We start from the raw sequence: 20,459 nt of genomic DNA on the forward strand, positions 1-20,459 counted from the left end.
AGAGGAACAGTGGGACTGGACATAAAGGTTGGTGGTTCATAACGGGTGTGGGGTTTCTGCTGCACATGCTTTAGAATGCAGGGGGTCATGCTGAACTGAAGGGTTTAGATACAGACTCTGATCATGAAATATATGCAGGTGAACAAAACACCCAAGAAGTGTGTACCCCTGAACTTACAGAGCTCATGGTCAGACTGACACAAAAACAGAAATACTACATTGAAAACGTTCATAGTATTAAACCGAAGGCACCTCCTTCTGAGAATCCACTCTCCATAGCCCTGGCTGCTCTGTTTGGACACGTGACTGACCACCCATTAGCCATAACCATGGTTGATGGATGAACCAGAATTAAACCTTGGACCCAGAATAGAGTTCTAAGCTGGGATGAGGCAACTTATCCCGTAAACATGGAGGAACCAAGCATGAGGTGGCCTCTACAGCACATGTAAGAGCAAAGGTCATGGGCAGGGTAGAGAGTAAGCCATGTAACTGGAATGAGAGAAAAATGAGCAAGCACAGCTGAAACAGAAGGTGAGTCAAAGACACTGGCTCCAGAGAGAAAGAGAAAAATTGGAAGCCATCACTGTCCTTTGGAATCAGCCCTATCTTCTTTTAGTTCTCTTTCTTCTCCCTTCAGATACTTCTTCCTGGAATTTAGTACTTCCCATTATGCTGTGAGCATTTGGCTCTTCAGATCCAAGGACAGAACTGTGAATGTAAATACACATCTTATATCACATAGACTCAAATTCTTGTGGTTATCATCTGTATAATACCATATCATGTAAGACAGATACACATATATAGACATCTCAGATTTAGCCTTAGTCATTGACCTTGACATCCAAAAGACCCTAAGCAGTGTGTGTGTGTGTGTGTGTGTGTGTGTGTTTCAAATTTGATCTTTGTGGGTCATTTTATCCAACAGTCTTTGATTTTGAAACAATCTTTTTTGTTTGGTTTGTTTGTTGTTGTTTTTGTTGCTGTTGTTTTGCCAGTCCTGGGCCTTGGACTCAGGGCCTGAGCACTGTCCCTGGTTTCTCTTTGCTCAAGGCTAGCACACTGCCACTTGAGCCACAGTGCCACTTCTGGCCATTTTCTATATATGTGGTGCTGAGAAACTGAACCCAGGGCTCTTGCCACTAGGCCATGTTCCTAGCCCCTTCAAACAATCTTGACAGTGACAAAACATCATTCTGTGGGGTACCACACTGGTTGATAATGGTCCCTTAGTCAGTACATGTCAGGTACATATGATTATGAAAGTACCCAGATATCCAGTTATCAGCACAGAGAGCCTAGTTATTCATACTTTCCTCAGTTACTTATGACAAACATAATTAATTTTCTTCAGAAAGTACAGATATTCTATTCCTAATTTAATTCCTAGATTCACTAACTACAAAAAATGAAATAGGGAGGCTCATATGCTGCTTCTGAATGACCATAAAATTGGTCCAAGAGTTGTCTTTTTGTTGATATACTTTATAAAGTACTCTGCAGTCTTTTCAGGAAGTAAAATTAAGCTCAGTTGTAATTCATAGGCATCTTCCTCCTACATGGAACGGCATGTGTGCATCCCCCACTCTGGACCAGCTCTCAGTAACAATGAGGGGCTCTGTGATCCCATCCAAAGATGCTATCAGTCCTCAGGAAAATAACTCACTCAGGACAAGAAACCTGCACTAACTCAGAGCAGATGAGATTTTCCTCAGCCTCTTTGCCCATCTTGAGTTTTGGTTCCTCTCTGTCAATTTGAAAATTATATTGCTTACTCCAAGGCATTCATCCTTAACCTCTACTAATTAATCACAGTTCATGGCCTGTTCTGGGCAAACTGTCCTACCCCTAAAGACAACTCCTGATGAGTACAGTATATTTGCAGCCCTATATACAAAATGGAAATATATAAACTCCATATTGTGAAAACTGTTAGAATAAATAACATTCATCATAGCAATGAAAGGAAGAAAAGCTGAAATAAGCAAACCAATATATTTTATAGATTTCCTAGAAGCCCAGAAAAGCATGATAGTCATGGTTACTTAGGAAGGAAAATAATACGATCACAAAATAAAAGGCCCACTAACTCTCTAGACACCAACTACAACGTGAGTCTCTCAAGGAGCTGTACTAACAAGCTTATATTACCCAAATTTTTACTGCTTTTAAATTGTAAATAATTTTCTGTAACAAAATTGCATCAGAAGGAAAAAGTAATAACCTTTTCAAATTCTTTGTGTCTGTAGAAGGCTACTTAGGATATTTCTGTGAAACTTGAGAAGATATAAAATACTGTCATTGTGCTTCCAAATGAAGCAAGTAGAAGGTTATCTGGTTTCTTGTGAAACATAATGTGTGCTTCATTCTTCTAGCTTGCTCTTACAGAAGGTAAAATGACGCCATGCTTTCATCCTTGACAAAAGGGCCATCAGCAGCAGGATGCTGTGCTGTCTGCAATATCTACTTTGGGGGAACAAACACAGTCTATTAAGAAATATAGGACAACTTAAAAATAAATTATAAAACAAACTTCCCAAAGGTACTGTTTGTACTATTAAAAATTACAATGACTCGCATTAAAGTCATGCAAACTTTTATACATTTGATATTACAATGATTAACATTAAAATCAAGTGGACTTATAATGCATTCGATCTGGATTTACATCCCTGTTGGAACTCCTGGTTGCCCTTTGATTGTGAAGGCACTCAGTGCTCTTCTGCTACCATCTGAGGCCTCTCTTTGTATCTAACACACAAATATTCCACAAAGTTAAGAGTAACAACAACAAAAAATATAATATTAAGAGGCTGTTTCATTGCTTTTGTTCATTTTTGTGTGCTGGTCCTGGAGCTTGAACTCAGAGCCTGGGTGTTCTCTTGAGATGTTTTTGCTCGGGGCTAGTGCTCTACCACTTGAGCCACAGCTACAGTTCTATCTTTTTAAGAGTCTCATGGACTTTCCTGCCCTGGCTGGCTTCTAACTGAAATCCTCAGATCTCAGCCTCCTGAGTAACTAGGATTACAGGTATGATCCAACCGCACTAACTTTGTGTTTTCTTTTGTTTTGTTTCATTTTGGTGCAGTGCTGAGGATTGAACCCATAGCCTGGTACATGCTAGACAAGTGACACTTGAGCCATGCCGCCTCCAGACCAAAAAGGTTTTACATATTTCAAACAGCCTTTACCCAAAACAGTGAGTGTCTAACCCCCAAATTTCATTCAAATTGGCAGAGACTTTTTGAGAAAGGAGAGTGAAACCTAGAACCATTAGTCATGCAGCCAGTCAACTATTTCACAAGACTTGCTCTACTGCCCTTTAAAAATCAATTTGAAGGCTCTGTCTAGTGTGGTGATTCACACCTCTAATCCCAGATACTTGGGAGACAGAGATCAAGAGGATTGTGGAGAATCGAGAGGATTTGTCCAGCTTGAGCAAAAATCAGGGAGGCCTATCTCAACAAACAAGCTTGATATGTTCATTTGTATCTGAAATCCAGCTATGCAGAAGACATAGTAGGAGGACTATAGTCCTTCTGCTTGCCCTAGCAAAAACAATATATAAAAAATAACTAAGGTGAAAAGGACTAGAGTATAGCTTGAAAGGCAAAATATGTAGATATAGGCATAGATTTAACAAAAGCCTGTACCAGATTCATATGCTGAAAACTACAAAGTGCTGATGAAATAAGCTGAAGAAGATCTGAATAAATACAAAGACACACTATATTTATGGTTTAGAAGATTCAGGGGAGTAAAGATATTAATTTTCCCTAAACTGACATATTAGACAATTCAGTTCCTTCTATAATCCTAGTGAGATGTTTCATGGCTATAGACAAGATTCTTCTCAAATTTATATGGAAAGCCAAAGGAGCTAGAAAAGTTAAAGCAATAAAACAGGATGAGTCAATCTCCCTAATTTCCAGACATACTATATTTCTACTCTACACTCGTGAACACTGTATGATAGTACCAATGGAAGGAACAACACATAAAACAATGGGATAGAATAGACAAGCTAGAAAATGGAGCTCACACAACTGAATAGTCATGGGTTAAGAAAAGAAAAAAAGGACCTAAACCTAAACCTCACACATTCTATGAATGTATATCCAAAATGGATTATAGTTTTAAATGTAAAACATAGAAGTAGGTTTTTTATTAGGAAAAATAAAAAAATCTTCATGTTCTAACTTTAATCAAAGACTTCTTATACTTGAAGCCTACAATGTGATCCATCAGTGGGAAATTTGAAAAGCTGGACTCTTCTTTACTTTGTAAAAAAAAAAAAGTAAGAAGAAAAAATTTTTTTAAAGCTATAGACTAGGGAAAACGTTAATCCCTATCTGTATGTGTGTGTGTGTGTTGCCAGTAGCTAGATATCTATCTATAAAGAATATATATATACATATATATATTTCTCAAAACTTAAGTTTTAAAAAGTCCAACTGGAAAATGAGCAGAAGACTTGAAGAGACATTTTTCCCAAGGCGACATACAGATAACAAATAAGCATAAGAGAGATATCCAACATGGCTAGTCATGGGGAGCATGAAAAGCAAAGCCACGGAGTATCTCCTACCCATGAAGGACAACTTCTGCTAGTAAAGATATGGTGGATTGAGTGCTTCTGCGTTGTATGGAAGGAGGCAGCCCAGCCACTCCAAACAACAGAGTGTTCTTTTAAACACTGAGCATGTAACTACACACAACCTAGCCATTCAACTCTTGGGTGTTTATCCTAGGAAAATGAAAAGGTATGTTCACATAAATGGATGTTTATAGCAGCTACTTACATAATTGCCCAGATGCCCTTCAAGAATTGAATAATTAAAGAAACTGGTACATTCTTACCATGGAATTGTACTCAGCAATAAAAATAAACTATTGGAACAAAGAGTGAAAAAAGCTAACCCCAAGGGGTCACACAGGGCATGATTTCCTTTCTATAATATTCGTGAAATAACAGAATTACTGGAGACCAGAGCAGTGGAGGCCAGGGGTCACTGACTGGAGGGAGAGAGGAGGGACGACTGAAGGTGAGGTGAATGTGGTTGTAAAAGTCAACGTGAGGAAACATTGCTCTGTATTTTGATTTTATTGACTATCAATACCCTGACATGACTTTACTTGTACCAAATGCAACCCATTAAAGAAATCTGGGAATAGGATACATGGGACCTCTCCATATTGTTGCTTACAATTGCTTGTGTATCTACAATTACTTCAAAATAGGAAGTTTGCCTTTAAACAAGAAAAAAATAAATCTGGGGTTAAAATTCCAAAGATTAATTCACAAGGAATTTTAATTTAATAATATCAGAGGCTTACAATACATAAATTATACAAAATCCATGTTTCACACTTCTTTTTTTAATTTTTTTAAGTTTTTATTATCAAACTGAGTTACAGAGAGGTTACAGTTTCATACATTAGACATTGGATACATTTCTTGTACTGTTTGTTACCTTGTCTCTCATTCCCCCTCCCCCCTCCTCCTTTCCCTTCCCCCCCCCATGAGTTGTTCAGTTCATTTACACCAAACAGTTTTGCAAGTAATGCTTTTGTAGTTGTTGGTCTTTTTTTACCCTGTCTCTCAATTTTGGTATTCCCTTTCAATTTCCTAGTTCTAATATCAGTATACACGGTTTCCAATATACTCAGATAAGATACAGAGAAAGTGTAGGTACAACCTCAGGAAGGGTCATCAGCAATAATAGAAGCTACAGTTACACATGGCACATTGAAAGTAGTTACAACTGTGATATAACAATCGTTTCCATAACATGAAGTTCATTTCACTTAGCATCATCTTATGTGTTCATAAGGGTATAGCTATTGGGCTCTTGTGATCCTCTGCTGTGACTTGCCTAAACCTGTGCTAATTATTCCCAATAAGGGAGACCATAGAGTCCATGTTTCTTTGGGTCTGGCTCACTTCACTTAGTATAACTTTTTCCAAGTCCTTCCATTTCCTTACAAATGGGGCAATGTCATTCTTTCTGATAGAGGCATAAAATTCCATTGTGTATATGTACCACATTTTCCTGATCCATTCGTCTACTGAGGGGCATCTGGGTTGGTTCCAGATTCTAGCTATGACAAATTGTGCTGCGATGAACATTGTTGTGCTGGAGGCTTTAGTGTGATTTTGTTTATCGTCTTTTGGATAGATACCCAAAAGTGGGGCTGCTATGTCATAGTGGAGTTCTATGTTTAGCCTTCTGAGGAATCTCCATACCACTTGCCAGCATGGCTGAACCAGTTTACATTCCCACCAGCAATGAAGTAGGGTTCCCTTTTGGCCACATCCCCTCCAACAATTGTTATTGTTAGTTTTCTTGATATAGAACATTCTTACTGGGGTAAGATGGAATCTCAATGTTGTTTTGATTTGCATTTCTTTTATGGCCAGTGATGTAGAGCACTTTTTCATATGTCTCTTGGCCATTCTCATTTCCTCATCAGAGAAGTCTCTTTTTAAATCTTTAGCCCACTTGATAAGGGGGCTATTGGTTCTTTGCGGTTTTGTTTTGGAGGAAGGTAATTTTTTTAGTTCTGCATATGTGTTTCACACTTCTGAACTGTATTTCCTCTAATACCTTTGGAAACCTAATATACCAGGAGACTTCACCTAAGTAAGTCAGTCCTATGAGCTTCTATGACCAGTCAACAGAAGTATATTTGACTATAAAATTGACAAATGCAAATTTTTAATATTTGGAAAAAAAACATGTTTCCAACAAACTATTTAAGATCACAGGACTGGCAAAAAAAAACCTGTAACTGTTTAAACACACACACACACACACACACACACACATACACACACACAATTTATCACTACTTTCCAGGAGGCTAGGCCTAATATTCGATGGCCATGACCATTTTCTTTTTTCCTTTTTCTCACATAAAATCTCAACCTAGCCACAGTGGCCCAAAATGACCTGGAAAATTAAGTTTATTTTTTCTGGCAACAACAACGTGTGCTTGGAAATATAAAACTGTTATTCTGAATAAATTTGAAAGTTCCAAAGTACTACAATTACTTTAGTGAAACAGGACAAAATGAGCTGTTACTGCTTTGGAAAGGGACTGATGTCCCAGAAAGAACAGCGTGCTCTCCGACCCTGCCTCACCACTTCTGGCTTAAATAAACAACTCTGGTCTCTATTTTGCTTTTACCCTGTGCTAATAAAAAATCTTCTGCAGCCAAGGTCCTCTAACAAGTCTTCATTTTGTCACCATTAAAAAAAAAAAAAAACAGGAGATCAACCCTGCTTGGGCAAGGTAACTGGTTTTCCACTAGTTTGTGGCTGTTGTTAGACCTCCTCTTAAGTTCCCTAGCAGAACAGTTTAAGGAAATTTGCTCACTGGCTCTCTTTAAAAAGATGACTCCAGTGGGCTGGGGCTATGGCCTAGTGGCAAGAGTGCTTGCCTTGTATACATGAGGCCCTGGGTTCAATTCCCCAGCACCACATATACAGAAAATGGCCAGAAGTGGCGCTGTGGCTCAAGTGGCAGAGTGCTAGCCTTGAGCAAAAAGAAGCCAGGGACAGTGTTCAGGCCCTGAGTCCAAGCCCCAGGACTGGCCAAAAAAAAAAAAGATGACTCCATATGTCTGTAAAATGGATTGCTATTCATGAGTGGAAAAGACAGAGTTATTACTTGGTTAATCTGTAAGTGCTGTTCCAATTTTGAACTGTGGTATCCCTAAATCCACAGTGTGTGGCATTCTGCTTGCAGAATACTGGATGAAAATTCTAGAAACACTGCTGGTTATATGAGATCAGAGGGCAGGAACCAGCTCAGCCAAGAGAAAGTGCAGACACAAAGATACAGTGTAAGTACACACAGAATAAAATGTGGAGTTCAGAAGGAGATAAGAGGGGCAAGTGTGTCCTGTGGGCCTCTAGCACATTTTTCTGCCACGTAAGGAGATTAGAAGTTTAAGATGTGCACTGTGCTCAGTCAGAAACAGGGAAAAAGCAAAATGACCCAGAGAAAGGAAGTCATACTATCTTATCCCTTCCCCACACAAGGTCGGCTCTGAACAGGAGATCAGGGAAAAGGGATTTAACAATCTGGGCCTTCTAAGAGGCTACTCATTTTTCTCTGCACTGACTTTGGGAGTCATCTTCTTCACCTCCTCATATTCCAAAATTCCTCTATCTGCAACTATTCATTTTGCCGTTAAGTTCAGTGTAGCAATCGTGTTCACGTTCTAATGTATTCACCATCCATTACCACATGGAGAAAGTATGGAAGGAAAGGAGAAGCCCCTCCCCTGTCCTCTGATGTCCATATTGATCCTCTTGTCTGCACACAGAAATGAAAAGGAACCACAGCAGGAGAGAACTCTGGGGAGATGAGACAGCACACAAAGCAACGTGAAAAATTAACAGAAGAACAAGATAGAAGAAGAAGAAAAGGCTTTGAAAGAGCGATCACTTAACACTGATGTACCTGCCTCCCGTCTTTTTCTCTTAAAGAAATGGAGCACATTTTCCAAGTCATTATGAAAATAAAGATCCTTCTTTTCTTCATCAGAAATGGAAGGGGTTCTGCTAATTCTCCCTTGTGTGAATGCCAGCAAACATAAGCATTTATGATTTCAGAAACTTCATATTTGGGAATACATGCACATATATTCACACATGGCGGTATCATGCTGATAGGATCCAAGTCTAAACACAAACTTCACTTATGTTTGATATTTTTTTATATATGCCTTATACAAATAGCCCAAATATAATTTTACACAATAGTCAAACAATGCATCAAGCCAAGTTTTGTGGTCAGTGTGAATTTTCATGTCATATCATATCATATTGACATTGAAAAGTGTTCCAGATTTCTCAGCATTTTAGATGTCAGATTTGGGATGCTCAACCTATATATCCAAACAGTTAACATGATTCTGTAATTTATGCAGTGGATGAAAGAGATACACTGCCCAATCACTAGGCAATTAAACAGTGCAAACTACAGACAAAGTAGATAAACACAAAAAGGAAGGTATACATGAAAAACCTTCTAACTGCTTCTCGAAAAGCTGTGAGATGCCTACAAATATTGTAGCTGTTTTATAACAACGCACCTAGAAAAGTGTACAACATGAAACAGACAAGCCAAGTGTTTTGAAGAAGTGCACATAACCTAGATCTGAGAAAGCACAAAGCTGCTTTTCTAAACACAGGCAAGACAAGGCTACAACCAGCAAAGTAGTCCAGTGATTAGGCAGCACCAGGGCGTGGAGGAGAATTGGGGAGTCTTTCTGGTGTGCTCATTTGTCTGCACTGCCTGTCTGAACAGCTTCCAACCATTCCTGTTTATAACTCTGAACTACTGTAGTGTGAAGAAATACTTGGTTTTAAACAATTTACTTCTAAATACCTCAGACATGAGAAAACCACTCTACAGCTGCATAAATGGCCTTATCAAAATAAATACATGATTTATGTACTCAAAACATTGAAGCAAGCCGGGCACTGGCAGTTCACACCTGTAATCCTAGATAATCAGGAGGCTGAGATCCAAGGATTATGGATGGAAGCAAGACAGGGCAGGAAAGTCCGTGAGACTCTTAACTCCAATAAACTACTCAGAAAAAGCTGGAAGTGGTGCTGTGGCTTAAGTGGTAGAGTCCTAACCTTGAGCAAAAGAAGCTCAGGTACAGCACCCAGGCCCAGAGTTCAAGCCCCAGGACCTCCAGCAAAATAAATAAATAAATACACAAAAAATAAAAAAAAATCACAGAAGTAGTTCAAATCCTCTAGTGTAGCCAGCTTTTTTAAAAACCAGGAAGCCCAAAGTTCCTTTGGCCTAGGACAACTTGACCTCTGTCTATAGAAATTTCCAGTTCCAGCTCTACCGCCACCTAAAGCTGTCCCTTGACCTTCCTGGCATCTAGGGTCCTTCCTCACTTCTCCATTCTCACAACAGACACCATCTCATCCACAGTCTTGTGGAGACCTTTTATGTCCTGGCAGGTCACTGGGATCTGAAATACAGGTATTATTTCTTGGGCATTTCTTTCCTTTTGCCTTGTTTCTTTTCATCTGTATCATCATTCATATTTCATTTCATCTGTACATAGGCTAACACATAGAAGGAACTCAGGTGAGGCTGAAAGAAAACCATTCTATCTCTAATACATATGAGCACCATTTCTGAGGTAAGTAAAAGCAGAGCTAAGCTCTCTCTGTGCTCATTATTTTGCATTTAACATTTATTTTAAGGTAAAGAGATTTACATATGCTGATTTAAAATACCTTTTCTGCCATATACAAGGCCACCTGCATATACACATAAACAAGCTGACTGAAGTGTGGTACGTGCAGGGGAGGATTCCAATGGTGGAACTTCTTTGAAATTAACATGCAGTTTAACAAAATGAATACCAGGAAGCTGAAACAGTGTACTCAGGAGAGGGAAGACCTGGTCAAGAGGAAGAGGAATGGAGAAAGGAAAAGTGGGCAAATAAGAGTCATAATACTCAACGTACATATATGAAAATGGAACCAGGTAACTTGAGGGCATTTGTTGGGTGGGGAGAGATTGGGAGAGGAGGAGGAAGGGTTGGTCAGGATGCATTGTACTCATAAACTGACAGGTTGAACTGAAACCCTTTTGTACAAGTAGTAAAAACATCTTTTCTGACAACTAGACTTTCCTTACAATTCCTGCCAGGTTGAAGTTTACATAAATCTGGAGGCAGTATGAATAGGCATCAAGGTAAATCAATGACATGAAAAAAGCTATTAAGCAGCTCAACGCAATATGCGCAGTGGACAAAGCCCGTCTGAAAGCTGACTGTAATTTTCAATTAAAATGCAGTGCCCTGGTGGTTCATTAAGAATTGCCTATAGGCAGAATGTGGCTCAGTGCTCACAGTACATGTGTAAGACCTTGAGTTCCTTCCTCCTATCTCAAATTACAACGAATTGACGGTACTTTCACTGAAAAACCTGGATGGTTAATGACAACTAAGGTTTGATATTTTAACTCACAATTCAAGTCAATCATCCTCAAAGAGATATTTTAACAATTGTTCATATATGTTACCATCTATGAATTCTTCACAATGAAGATTCTGCACCGTGAATTAATTTCTACCATTCTGCTCCTTGTAATTATGCATTCATTGCAGAGTCTGTGGTCAAAATAAATATGAAGTCTCTAAATTCACTCTTGTACACTTAGACTTATCTAACTGCTGCAGTGGCCCTGGTGCATTGCTGCAGTCATGCAATATGATCTCTTACCTTTTGGATTTCTTCAGGTAAAGCATGCATGGGAATGTGACGGTCCATAACTCCCAAAAATATTCAGAGCTCCAACACAAAATATTCTAAAAACATTGAGGACATTGTTCAGAATTGAAATAAGAAAATTCAATTACGATGATCTATAAGCTCTTAGCATTTGAGGAGGAAAAGTGCTAAGGTGTATAACACGTTCATCAACTCAGTGTGAGAGGGCTCCATGTGGGTTTCCTCAGTTATTAAGCCAGTAGAAAAGGAAAGACTTATACAGAGATTGATGAATTATATGCAGTATTTCCTATGTTGTTAGAACTGTACTAAGAAATAGTAATTTCTATGGTGGTTTGCTATTTTTAAAAATAACTGTAAAATTCTAAACAAACTCAAATGCTTCTGATCTTTAAAAAAAAAAAATCAACATAAGTTGGGGGCCAGTGGCTCACACCTGTAACCCTAGCTACTCAGGAAGCTGAGATCTGAGGGTCACAGTTTGAAGCCACCCAAGGCAGGGAAATCCACTGTGACTTTTAGCTCCAATAAACTACTCAGAAAAGGCCAGAAATAACACTATGGCCTAAGTAGTAGAACACTAGCTGTAAGAAAAAGAAGCTCAAGAACAGCACCCAGGCCCTGAGTTCAAGCACCTGCAAGAAAGAACGAAAGAAAGACAGACAGACAGGAAGAAAGAAAGAAAGAAAGAAAGAAAGAAAGAAAGAAAGAAAGAAAGAAAGAAAGAAAGAAAGAAAGAAAGAACAAACACGTTAGCCAGGCATGGGTGGCTCACACATGTAATCCAAGCTACTCAGGAGGCTGAAATCAGAGGACTCCAGTTCAAAGCCGGCGTAGGCAGGAAAGTCTATGAGAGTCTGACTTCCAATTAACCAATAAAAAGCTGAAAATGGAGGTGTGGCTCAAGTGGCAGAGCTCCAGCCTTGAGCAGAAAAGCTCAAGGACAGCATTCAGGCCTTAAGTTCAAGCCCTAAACACACACACACACACACACACACACACTTTAATCCTGAAAAGCTGTAAGAAAGAAGAACAAAATGGAGTAGTCTGATAGATGGTCAGAGCAATTGTGGTACCCATCCTATTTTAAATGAAGTATAAAGTTACCAGATCAAATGTAACATGCAAGCAATAAACTTGAGTCATTAAAACATGAGAAACAAAGTGTCAATTTTATCTAAAATGAACATCTATATATTTCTATGTGGATAATTTAAACAGATTTTCCTTTTCTAATGAAAATAATTCAGCATAAAAGTGTATCACTACCTTCATAAGCCACAAAGGATAGCTATAGTCCAAGTAGTTTGTTTGCATGTAGGAAAACAGAACTTGTTGAAATTAGGAAAACAAAACATGTTGAAATTGTTTTAAGGGGGAGGACATAAGGAGAATGATAGAGGGGGTGAGGTTATTGAGACATAGCTATAGAGTAGAAATGTTGCAATGAAACCCCCCCCTTGTATAATTAATGCAGGCTTAAAAAGAAAAAAAGCAAGCCTTCCCTGTAGGAGGAGGAGATAGAAGAAACAGTGAGATTTAAAAAAAAAAAGGAGAGAGAGAGAGAGAGAGAGAAAAAAAACAGGCTGTGGGTGTGGCTTCAGTGGTAAAGGGCCTGCCTAGCAATTGTGAGGCCTTGAGTTCAAATTCAGTGCTATAAAAAAAAATCCCTCTCAAATATGAGAAGAGTAGCCAGCTAGCCTAACTCAAGAGTGAGGGGTGCTTACATGTATGTAAGAAGCAGGGGAGCAGCAAATTCAGTGAACACAGGCACGCAATTTCACAGCCCGAAAGAGGCTGGAACATCTTGAGTTTAAGTTACAGCCACAGAGCAGTCTTCAAGATTGAGGAAAATAAAGTGAACTCTTTCAGGTGAGGGTGAAGAGTTGGTGAAGGCCTCCTGAAGTTGGTCAGGGCAGGATTTGGACATGTAAAGCCGCAAGTAACAGTGGCGTGATTTTTGTAAATTGTGCAAACCACTGTGAAAGAAAGGATTCCTAATCTTGTGTTAGCACAAATACTTCTCATGTCAATGACTTAAAGCAAAACAAAACAAACCCATAAGACAAAGTATGTTTGGCAAACTTAACTGAGGTCAACCATGGCGTTTAAGTTAACTATGTCAAATAGGCCCAAGTGACCAAGTACCTAATAGGATGTTTGGAGACTATCACAGTCATGTGGCAAGAGACCAGAGGCTCACTATTCTCATTTGTGCAATCTTAGAGGCCTCACCTTCCAAAAGATAAATGGTAACAGTTTCAACTCCATTTGTACTATAATTTTTCTCAAAAACTAGCTACATTTCCTAAATTTAGTACTTTTCTAAAATTAACCAACTAAAATTCCTTTTATTGTCCACAAACATATTTGAAAGCATGCATCTGGGTGACAATATAAACACAGGCACTAGCCAGCTTTCATTTATTGGACTAGATTCACAATGAAGGTACTAAATACCTTCATTAGGGCAGTACTGGGATCTGAATGTAGAGCCTGATGCTCCCTGGGCTGGCACTCTACGATAGGCCATGCCTGAGAATTGCTTTGGGCTGGTTATATTGGTTGATGGGAGTCTCGCTGACTTTGTTCAGGATTGGTTTGGAATCACAGTTCCCTGGATATCAGCCTTCGGAGTAGCTAGGATTACAGGCATGACACACCAGCTATCTAGCTGGCCGGTTCTCCTTACTGAGGAAAAAGTTAAAATATTAAAAATTAAAATGTTCTGCCAAGCCAGAAAACTTCCAAAAATACAAAAATGATTTGTTGAGAGTAAGCATTTTGCTGGACCATTCAATCTGCTAACAAGTTTACAAAACCCATCCTTCGAACACGGGGGAAGGGGGGGGTGCATCCATGTATGTATGTATGTTTCATGAAAATTGAAAACTTGTCAAATAAGAGAACTTAACAGTTTGTTCATGATCCACAGTTCATCTTAAGTTCATGTGATTAGGGCAGGCATCTAAACTAGCTGTCTTGCTCCTAAGGAATGCATGAAGATGGTTAAGTACCTAAACTACCTCCCAAAGGAGATAGGCTCTGTCTACTGGTAGTGGGTCTACAACTCAGGGCGAGTGCTCTAACCACCTGAGACACACAATTCCACTTCCCGCTCTTGCTAGATAGTTGTAGATAAGAATCTTATGGTCTTTCCAGCCTGCACTGGCTTTGAACCTTGATACTCAAATCTCTGCTTCCAGGGTACTACTGTAGCGAGATTACAGGTGTAAGCCACCAGTTTACCCAGCTTGATACAATCTTTCTTGGTGTTTACTTTTTAAGAAATAGCTTTCAGGTCTTTAAAAAAAAAACAACAACACACCACAACACAACTTTCTAGTCTTTATGAAGACTCACGTGACAGACACATGGAAGGAATATTCAGAAACTTGTAATACTTTTAAGAAAGCAGAGCTTTCCCTTTTGACAGAGGCAACCGTGGGCCTGGATTTACTGCTCTCCATCCGCTCCCAGTCCCTCCGGTTCGCCCCAGTGCACTCGTGCAGATGCCCGTGGGTAAGCGCAGGGTGGTCGCTGCAGTGATTCACGTCTCCGCCTCGCAGAAGAGGCCTTGACGGTTCACTTCCGGCCCCTACACCAGGGTCGGCCTTCAGGCGCACCCCCAAGGGCCATCACCGCCCCCCCCCCCCAGGCACGGGGGTTGGGGAGGGAGGCCGGGAGGCGGGAGTGGGAAGCCCAATGACCTTCCCAGTGTAGCGGAAACCAACTTCCCCCTTGCTAACGCGTGCTGTGGGGTGGGGCGGGGGAGGCCCGGAGGCCGCGGGGAGCGCGTGGGCCCGGAGGCCGTGGGGGGGGCCCGGAGGCCGCGGGGAGCGCGGGGGTAGGGGGCGGGCCGCGCGTCCCCGCGGCCCCCGGGCCCCCAGGGCCTCGCCGGGCGCCCCGCCCCGGAACCGCCGCCCGGGGAGCCGGAGCTGGGGGGGGCTGAGGGAAGCCACGGCCTGTCTCACCTACACCTCCCGTCGGCGGGCGCGAAACGGCTGGGTCCGTCTCCCGGGCGACGGCGCCGCGCGCGTGTCTGGCGTCAGCGCGCGGTGACGTCACGGCCCACGCCGCTCCCCCGACGCGGAAGCGGAGCTCCCCCGCGGGCCCTCCCCCCGGAGACCAGCGCGCCCGCGCGGCCGGAAGTGGGCGGGCGGCGGCGGCGGCGCGGGTCGCGGCCGGGCTGTGCGTGACGCCCTTGGAGGGCGCTGTGACGGGGACGGTGACGGTGGCGGGAGCCGGGGTGGGGGGGGGGAACCCGTGGGGACCCCGTGTGCGGAGGAGCCCGCCCTGGGCCCAGGAACCCACGCACGTCCAGGCTGCCCGCGGCCCCCGCGCCTTCGGCCTCCACACTGGGGAACTGAGACCTGAGGTTCGCGGTTCGCGGGGAGATGGGGGAAGACCGACGCCCGCACCGGGCTGGGCGAGGAGGCCCCAGCGCCCCCACGTTGATGGAAAGGACAGCGTGACGTCCCACCCTTCGGGGCACCGGAGGAGAGATGTACCCCCACGCCTGTCACGGGCCTGAAGGGGATGTGTCATTCGGGGAAGACTGGCCACGAGGAAAGGACTGAAGAGAAAAACGGATAAAAATGAATAGGTCGACGACTGTCACCCAAGAGGTCGAGCACGGCGTGCCGAGAACTTTCCCCGTTGTTCCTCCTCCTCGTGTTCCTGTGCAGAACAGCGAGTGTAGCCCTGTTCTCCTCTCATAACAATGGGTGTTTAGGTAAGACACACACACACAGCTCAGCCATGTACATGGAGTGCGTACCTGAAGCAACAAGATCGCCGTGTTCCAAGGCTCGCTTTGCCAGGACAGTCTGGTTCTTCAAGCAGCCACAGCAGCATTGTGTTCTCAGGCAAGCCGAGATGATGATGTAGCCCATTACACACCCAGACTAGATAGTGTGTGGGTATGTATATACATACATGTATAGGGCCTTTCACACATATGTGTGCGCCTCTTGGTCATAATAAAGAATACGAGATGAAATCAAACACAAGAAAACAAATGTTACAACCAAGGAACACAGTAAATACAAGGTGCTTGGGGGTACTCTTTAACACTGGAGTGACACACCCAGTCCTTGGTTCTGAAACAGGGTCTCACTAACTCTTCCCTCGCCGGCCTTGAAATCCTCCTGCCTCTGCTTCCCCAAGGGGCTGGCTGGAATTACAGATGTGTACCACCATATTCTGCTCAAGATCACTAATTTTACAGCAAACTCGGGGGCTCTAGAAACGATAGCCCCAACATTATTTTCTTCCTGTGAACTCACCACAACCACACAGCACAATTCTGTCTTCTCGAACATTTGAACAAAATAGTTACAAACAGGCCCCCAAGGTTGGAAACCACAGCCTCAGTTGCTGTTTCTGGGTTCCACCCAACACCAAGTGCAGAATTTTTTAAAGCTGAGCTTTACTAGACTTTTCCTATTTGCGTGACACTTTATACGCAAAGTGTCATTTAACTACTCGTAAAAATATAGATCCTGCTTCTTGTTTACATTCGACCAAATGATGAGAAACACGAGAATGGCCCAATATGTGATATATATGGAAATGTAGGACAATATGGGGGCTCAGCCATGTGCCTGGCCTCCGCGAGAGCCTAAGTAGAAGCACCTGGGCCTCACAGAGCGTGAGCTGACTCTGCCAGTCAGCCAGTCCCCAGGGGCACCAGCCTACTGCGAATTAAAAACATGTGCATATGCCCCCAAAGCAGTGACTTATGAAAGCTTAACTTTGCTTTCAATTTCCTTTCTTCCTGAACCACTTCCAGTTTTCCAACAAGTTCAGCTGCAGTGTGCCACTTTGTCTGACTCATTCCAACACATTTTGTTCACAACCAAAATACAGATTTTTTAAAGCTCCTATCAATGTTTAATGTCTTATCAAGGTGCTACATGTATTTGAACTCCCAAATAAATGTGCTGTGGAGGCTAGTTTGACCACAAAAAACTATTTGTAGCTGGACACTAGTGGTTCATACCTGTAATCCTAGTTATTCAGGGCCTGAGATCTGAGGCTCACAGTTTGAAGCCAGATTGGGCAGAAAAGCCCACCAGACTGAGCAGCAAGAAGCAGAAAATGGAGGTGTAGTTCCAGTGGTAGAGTGGCAGCCATGAGTGAAAAAGCGAAGAAACCCCAGGCCCTGAGTTCAAACCCAAGTACACACACACACCACCAGCAGCAACTGCTTCAGGATAATTGGAAAACCATAATTCTTGTGGCTGTTGTAGTATATTTTGTTTTTCAATATGTATTAGTAACATAACATCCAAAATGAACACTGTTAAAATATAGTATTACAAACACTTTAGCATTCTAAGTAGCAGTGTAAATGTATATTTCAATCGTTATTTCTATTAATGTGTATCAGAATACAAGCATACCTAACAGAATGAGCAAGGGCTGCTAAATAGCTTGAGGAAAGGGCCACAGACTTCATTGAGAACCTAATACAGATTTTGAAGCCCTAGAAAGCCAGGGAGAGGCTCTGCGCTTGGAATCTACACGTCCTGACCCTTGTTCCATTCCCTTTTCGGTCACCACACATGAAGGGACAGTGTGGGGGGGGGGGGACCGAGGATCAGTTTCTCCCCTTCAAAGAATTCCAGGAAATGGCTGTCTTTGGCTCACCTCTAGTTGCATGCCAATCCTTTGACCAAAGCAGACAGGCCATGAGTCACCTACACAGGATGACACCTGTCTCTCATTCTGTCTCCGGAGGAGGAGAGGCAGAAGCAGTGTCACGAGAAGCGCAGTCCTGGGCCTTAGAAGAAAGACAGGGTGTGCTGAGCAAAGAAACATCCCCTAAGTTCACCTGTGTGAGGACTGAGCCAGGCAGCCTAGGAACATCTGAATTGTGAAGCTCGCCTCTCCCTTCCCCGCCCCTCGAGTGTGAGGAGGAGGACCTGTATTTCTAAAAAGGGTTAATACTCGAATTTGTGGTGAGAATCCCAACCCTGGGGACTTGCCTTCTATATGTTCCCTGTAAAACAAAAACGAACTGCGCGTCATTAGCCATGCAAGGTAACTTGCCTAAGTGGTGATGAGGGAAAAGCGATCCCCTAAACCAAAGCCCGTTCAATGAGCAGAATGCGAATGAACGTGCAGCTTCCCAAGCCTTCGTGCTAGGCCGTCCGGTGGTTTCTGTTTCGTCTTCCCAGCTTGATTTATTTGCAAAGCTACAAACATTCAGACTAAGTAAAGGCGGATAACGAAGCGGAAAAACACTTGTGGCTGGAAGCAGTCTTGAGAAGGGCGTGGGCTCGAGGGCTGACGTGAGAATCCCGTAGCTCATCGGGGGGGGGGGAGGCGGGGGGACCGCTTCACCCCAGCCCCGGGCCTGGTCTCCCCGCCCCCCGGGCCCGCGGCCATCCGGACCCCCGGCTTCTTTCTCGCTGAGGCCTCAGCGCAGGTAGCGTGACCGCCCCGCCCGCCCCCGCGGGGCTGTGGCGCGGAGCCCGGCGCCGCCCTGCAGCACCTGCGCCTCCCGCGGGGCGACGGCTGCCTCCTGCACGAGATGCGTGCGGCCGCCGGCTCCCGGGTCACGCAAGCCCGGGCCGCGCCGGCCCCGCCCCCGGGGCGCCGGCCCCGCCCCCGGAGCGCCGGCCCCGCCCCCACCGCCTGCTTTGGCGCGCCTGGCCCCGCCTCCCGCCCCCCTCGGCCCCGCCCCCGCCGGCCTCGGAGCGCTCGGCCCCGCCCCATCTTCCCAGGCCCCGCCCCCTCCGCCTGTTTCCCTGCGCGCTCGTCGCTCCCCGCCCCGCCTCCAGCCGCCCTCGCGTGCCTTCTCCGCCGCCTAATCTGGGGAGGAATCCGGGAATCTGCCCGGCCCCGACCCCGGCTCCGACGTTAGGCGAAGGGTGATGCCCTCGTCTAAAGCCGGAATGTTTGTCTCGCCTGTGCTGGGCCTGCGGCTCGCGGGAGGAGGGGAAGCCAGTGGGGAAGGGAGGAGCCGGCCTCGCCCCCAACCCTTACTCCGGGGCAGGTCTCCTGGCGCGGGGCAGCGGCCGGGGCGGCCCGGGACCAGAGACCAGGGACCCCGGGGAGGCTCGGGAGAGGCGGACCGACGGGACCAGAGACCAGGGACCCGGGGAGGGGCGGACCGACGGGACCAGGGACCAGGGACCCCGGGGAGGCTCGGGAGAGGCGGACCGACGGGACCAGAGACCAGGGACCCGGGGAGGGGCGGACCGACGGGACCAGGGACCAGGGACCCCGGGAGGCGCGGGAGGGGCGGACTGACGGGACCAGGGACCCCGGGGAGGCGCGGGAGGGGCGGACCGACGGGACCAGGGACCCCGGGGAGGCGCGGACAGACGGGACCAGGGACCCCGGGGAGGCGCGCCCCGACGCCGGGACTCCGGGCCGGCCGGAGGGGCGGGCCGGGCTGGGCCGGGCTCCGGCAGTCCGGGTGTGGGGCGGCCGTCTGGGGGCGGGGCGGGGCGCGGGCGGCGGGCGCCTCCGCACGCTACGCGCGTGCAGGCGAGGCGAGAGGAAGCGCGTGTCGTGCGGAGCCCCGATGAGATCAGCTTGAGTAACCGCGGCGGGCCCCGGGCTGGGAAGGGCTGCGTGTCACGCAGCCGCGGCCCGCGGGGTGCATGCTTGGCCCAGGCGCCCTCCACTTCCATCCTCCGTGCTCCGGTGCACGCTCGCCCCGGGCGCCCTCCACCCCCGTGCGCCGGTGCACGCTCGCCCCGGGTGCCCTCCACCCCCGTGCGCCGGTGCACACTCAGCCCGGGAGCCCTCCACCCCCGTGCGCCACTGCGCTCTGGGCCTCCACCCGGGGCACCGGAGTAGGCTCGGCCTGGGCGCCCGGCCCCCGGGTACGCTCGACCCGGACCCCCCCCCCCCCCCGTGCGCACTCGTCCCCGGCGACCCCAGGCCCCTATGCACGCTTGGCCCGGTGCACCCTCCCTCCCCCCCACACCCCCCCCCCCCGCAGCACGCTCAGCCCGGGTGGCCTTGCTTCCCCGTACGCCCAGGGAGGCGGGGGGGGGGGGGGGGGCGGGGGTGCCCGCCCTTTCCGGGCCGTGGCCTCTGGGGACGGATGGGGGCTGGGGACCCCGGGGAAGAAAACCGTGCAAAATCTCACTTGCAGGGGGAGCTGAATGCTCTTAGCTAATCGGCTTTGGAGACGCGTACTGAATATCAGCC

The 20,459-nt window shown here is 45.6% G+C and overlaps 2 protein-coding genes across 2 annotated transcripts in view; both read right to left on the reverse strand.

Moving 5' to 3' along the window:
- The window catches only part of Lekr1 (leucine, glutamate and lysine rich 1), a 107,067-nt gene extending 91,736 nt beyond the window's left edge, over nt 1-15,331 (reverse strand). Inside the window, exons 1-2 of the mRNA XM_048345859.1 lie at nt 15,260-15,331; nt 11,277-11,362 (exon numbers count right to left, since the gene is read on the reverse strand). Coding sequence (XP_048201816.1) covers nt 11,277-11,324 — 48 coding nt within the window. The 5' untranslated portion in view covers nt 11,325-11,362; nt 15,260-15,331. The remainder of the gene's footprint in view (nt 1-11,276; nt 11,363-15,259) is intronic.
- A 3,945-nt stretch (nt 15,332-19,276) lies between these two features.
- On the reverse strand, nt 19,277-19,933 carry LOC125351141 (proline-rich protein HaeIII subfamily 1-like). The gene has a single exon (XM_048345860.1). It carries the CDS (start codon nt 19,931-19,933, stop codon nt 19,277-19,279), a length of 657 nt encoding a protein of 218 aa, XP_048201817.1.
- Nucleotides 19,934-20,459: the final 526 nt, after the last annotated feature.

The sequence above is a fragment of the Perognathus longimembris genome, chromosome 5 (assembly GCF_023159225.1).
Source record: "Perognathus longimembris pacificus isolate PPM17 chromosome 5, ASM2315922v1, whole genome shotgun sequence".
Lineage (NCBI taxonomy): Eukaryota > Metazoa > Chordata > Mammalia > Rodentia > Heteromyidae > Perognathus > Perognathus longimembris.

Excerpts from the sequence above, each read along its gene's own strand:
- LOC125351141 (XM_048345860.1), bottom strand. The coding sequence starts at position 19,933 with ATGGAAGTGGAGGGCGCCTGGGCCAAGCATGCACCCCGCGGGCCGCGG.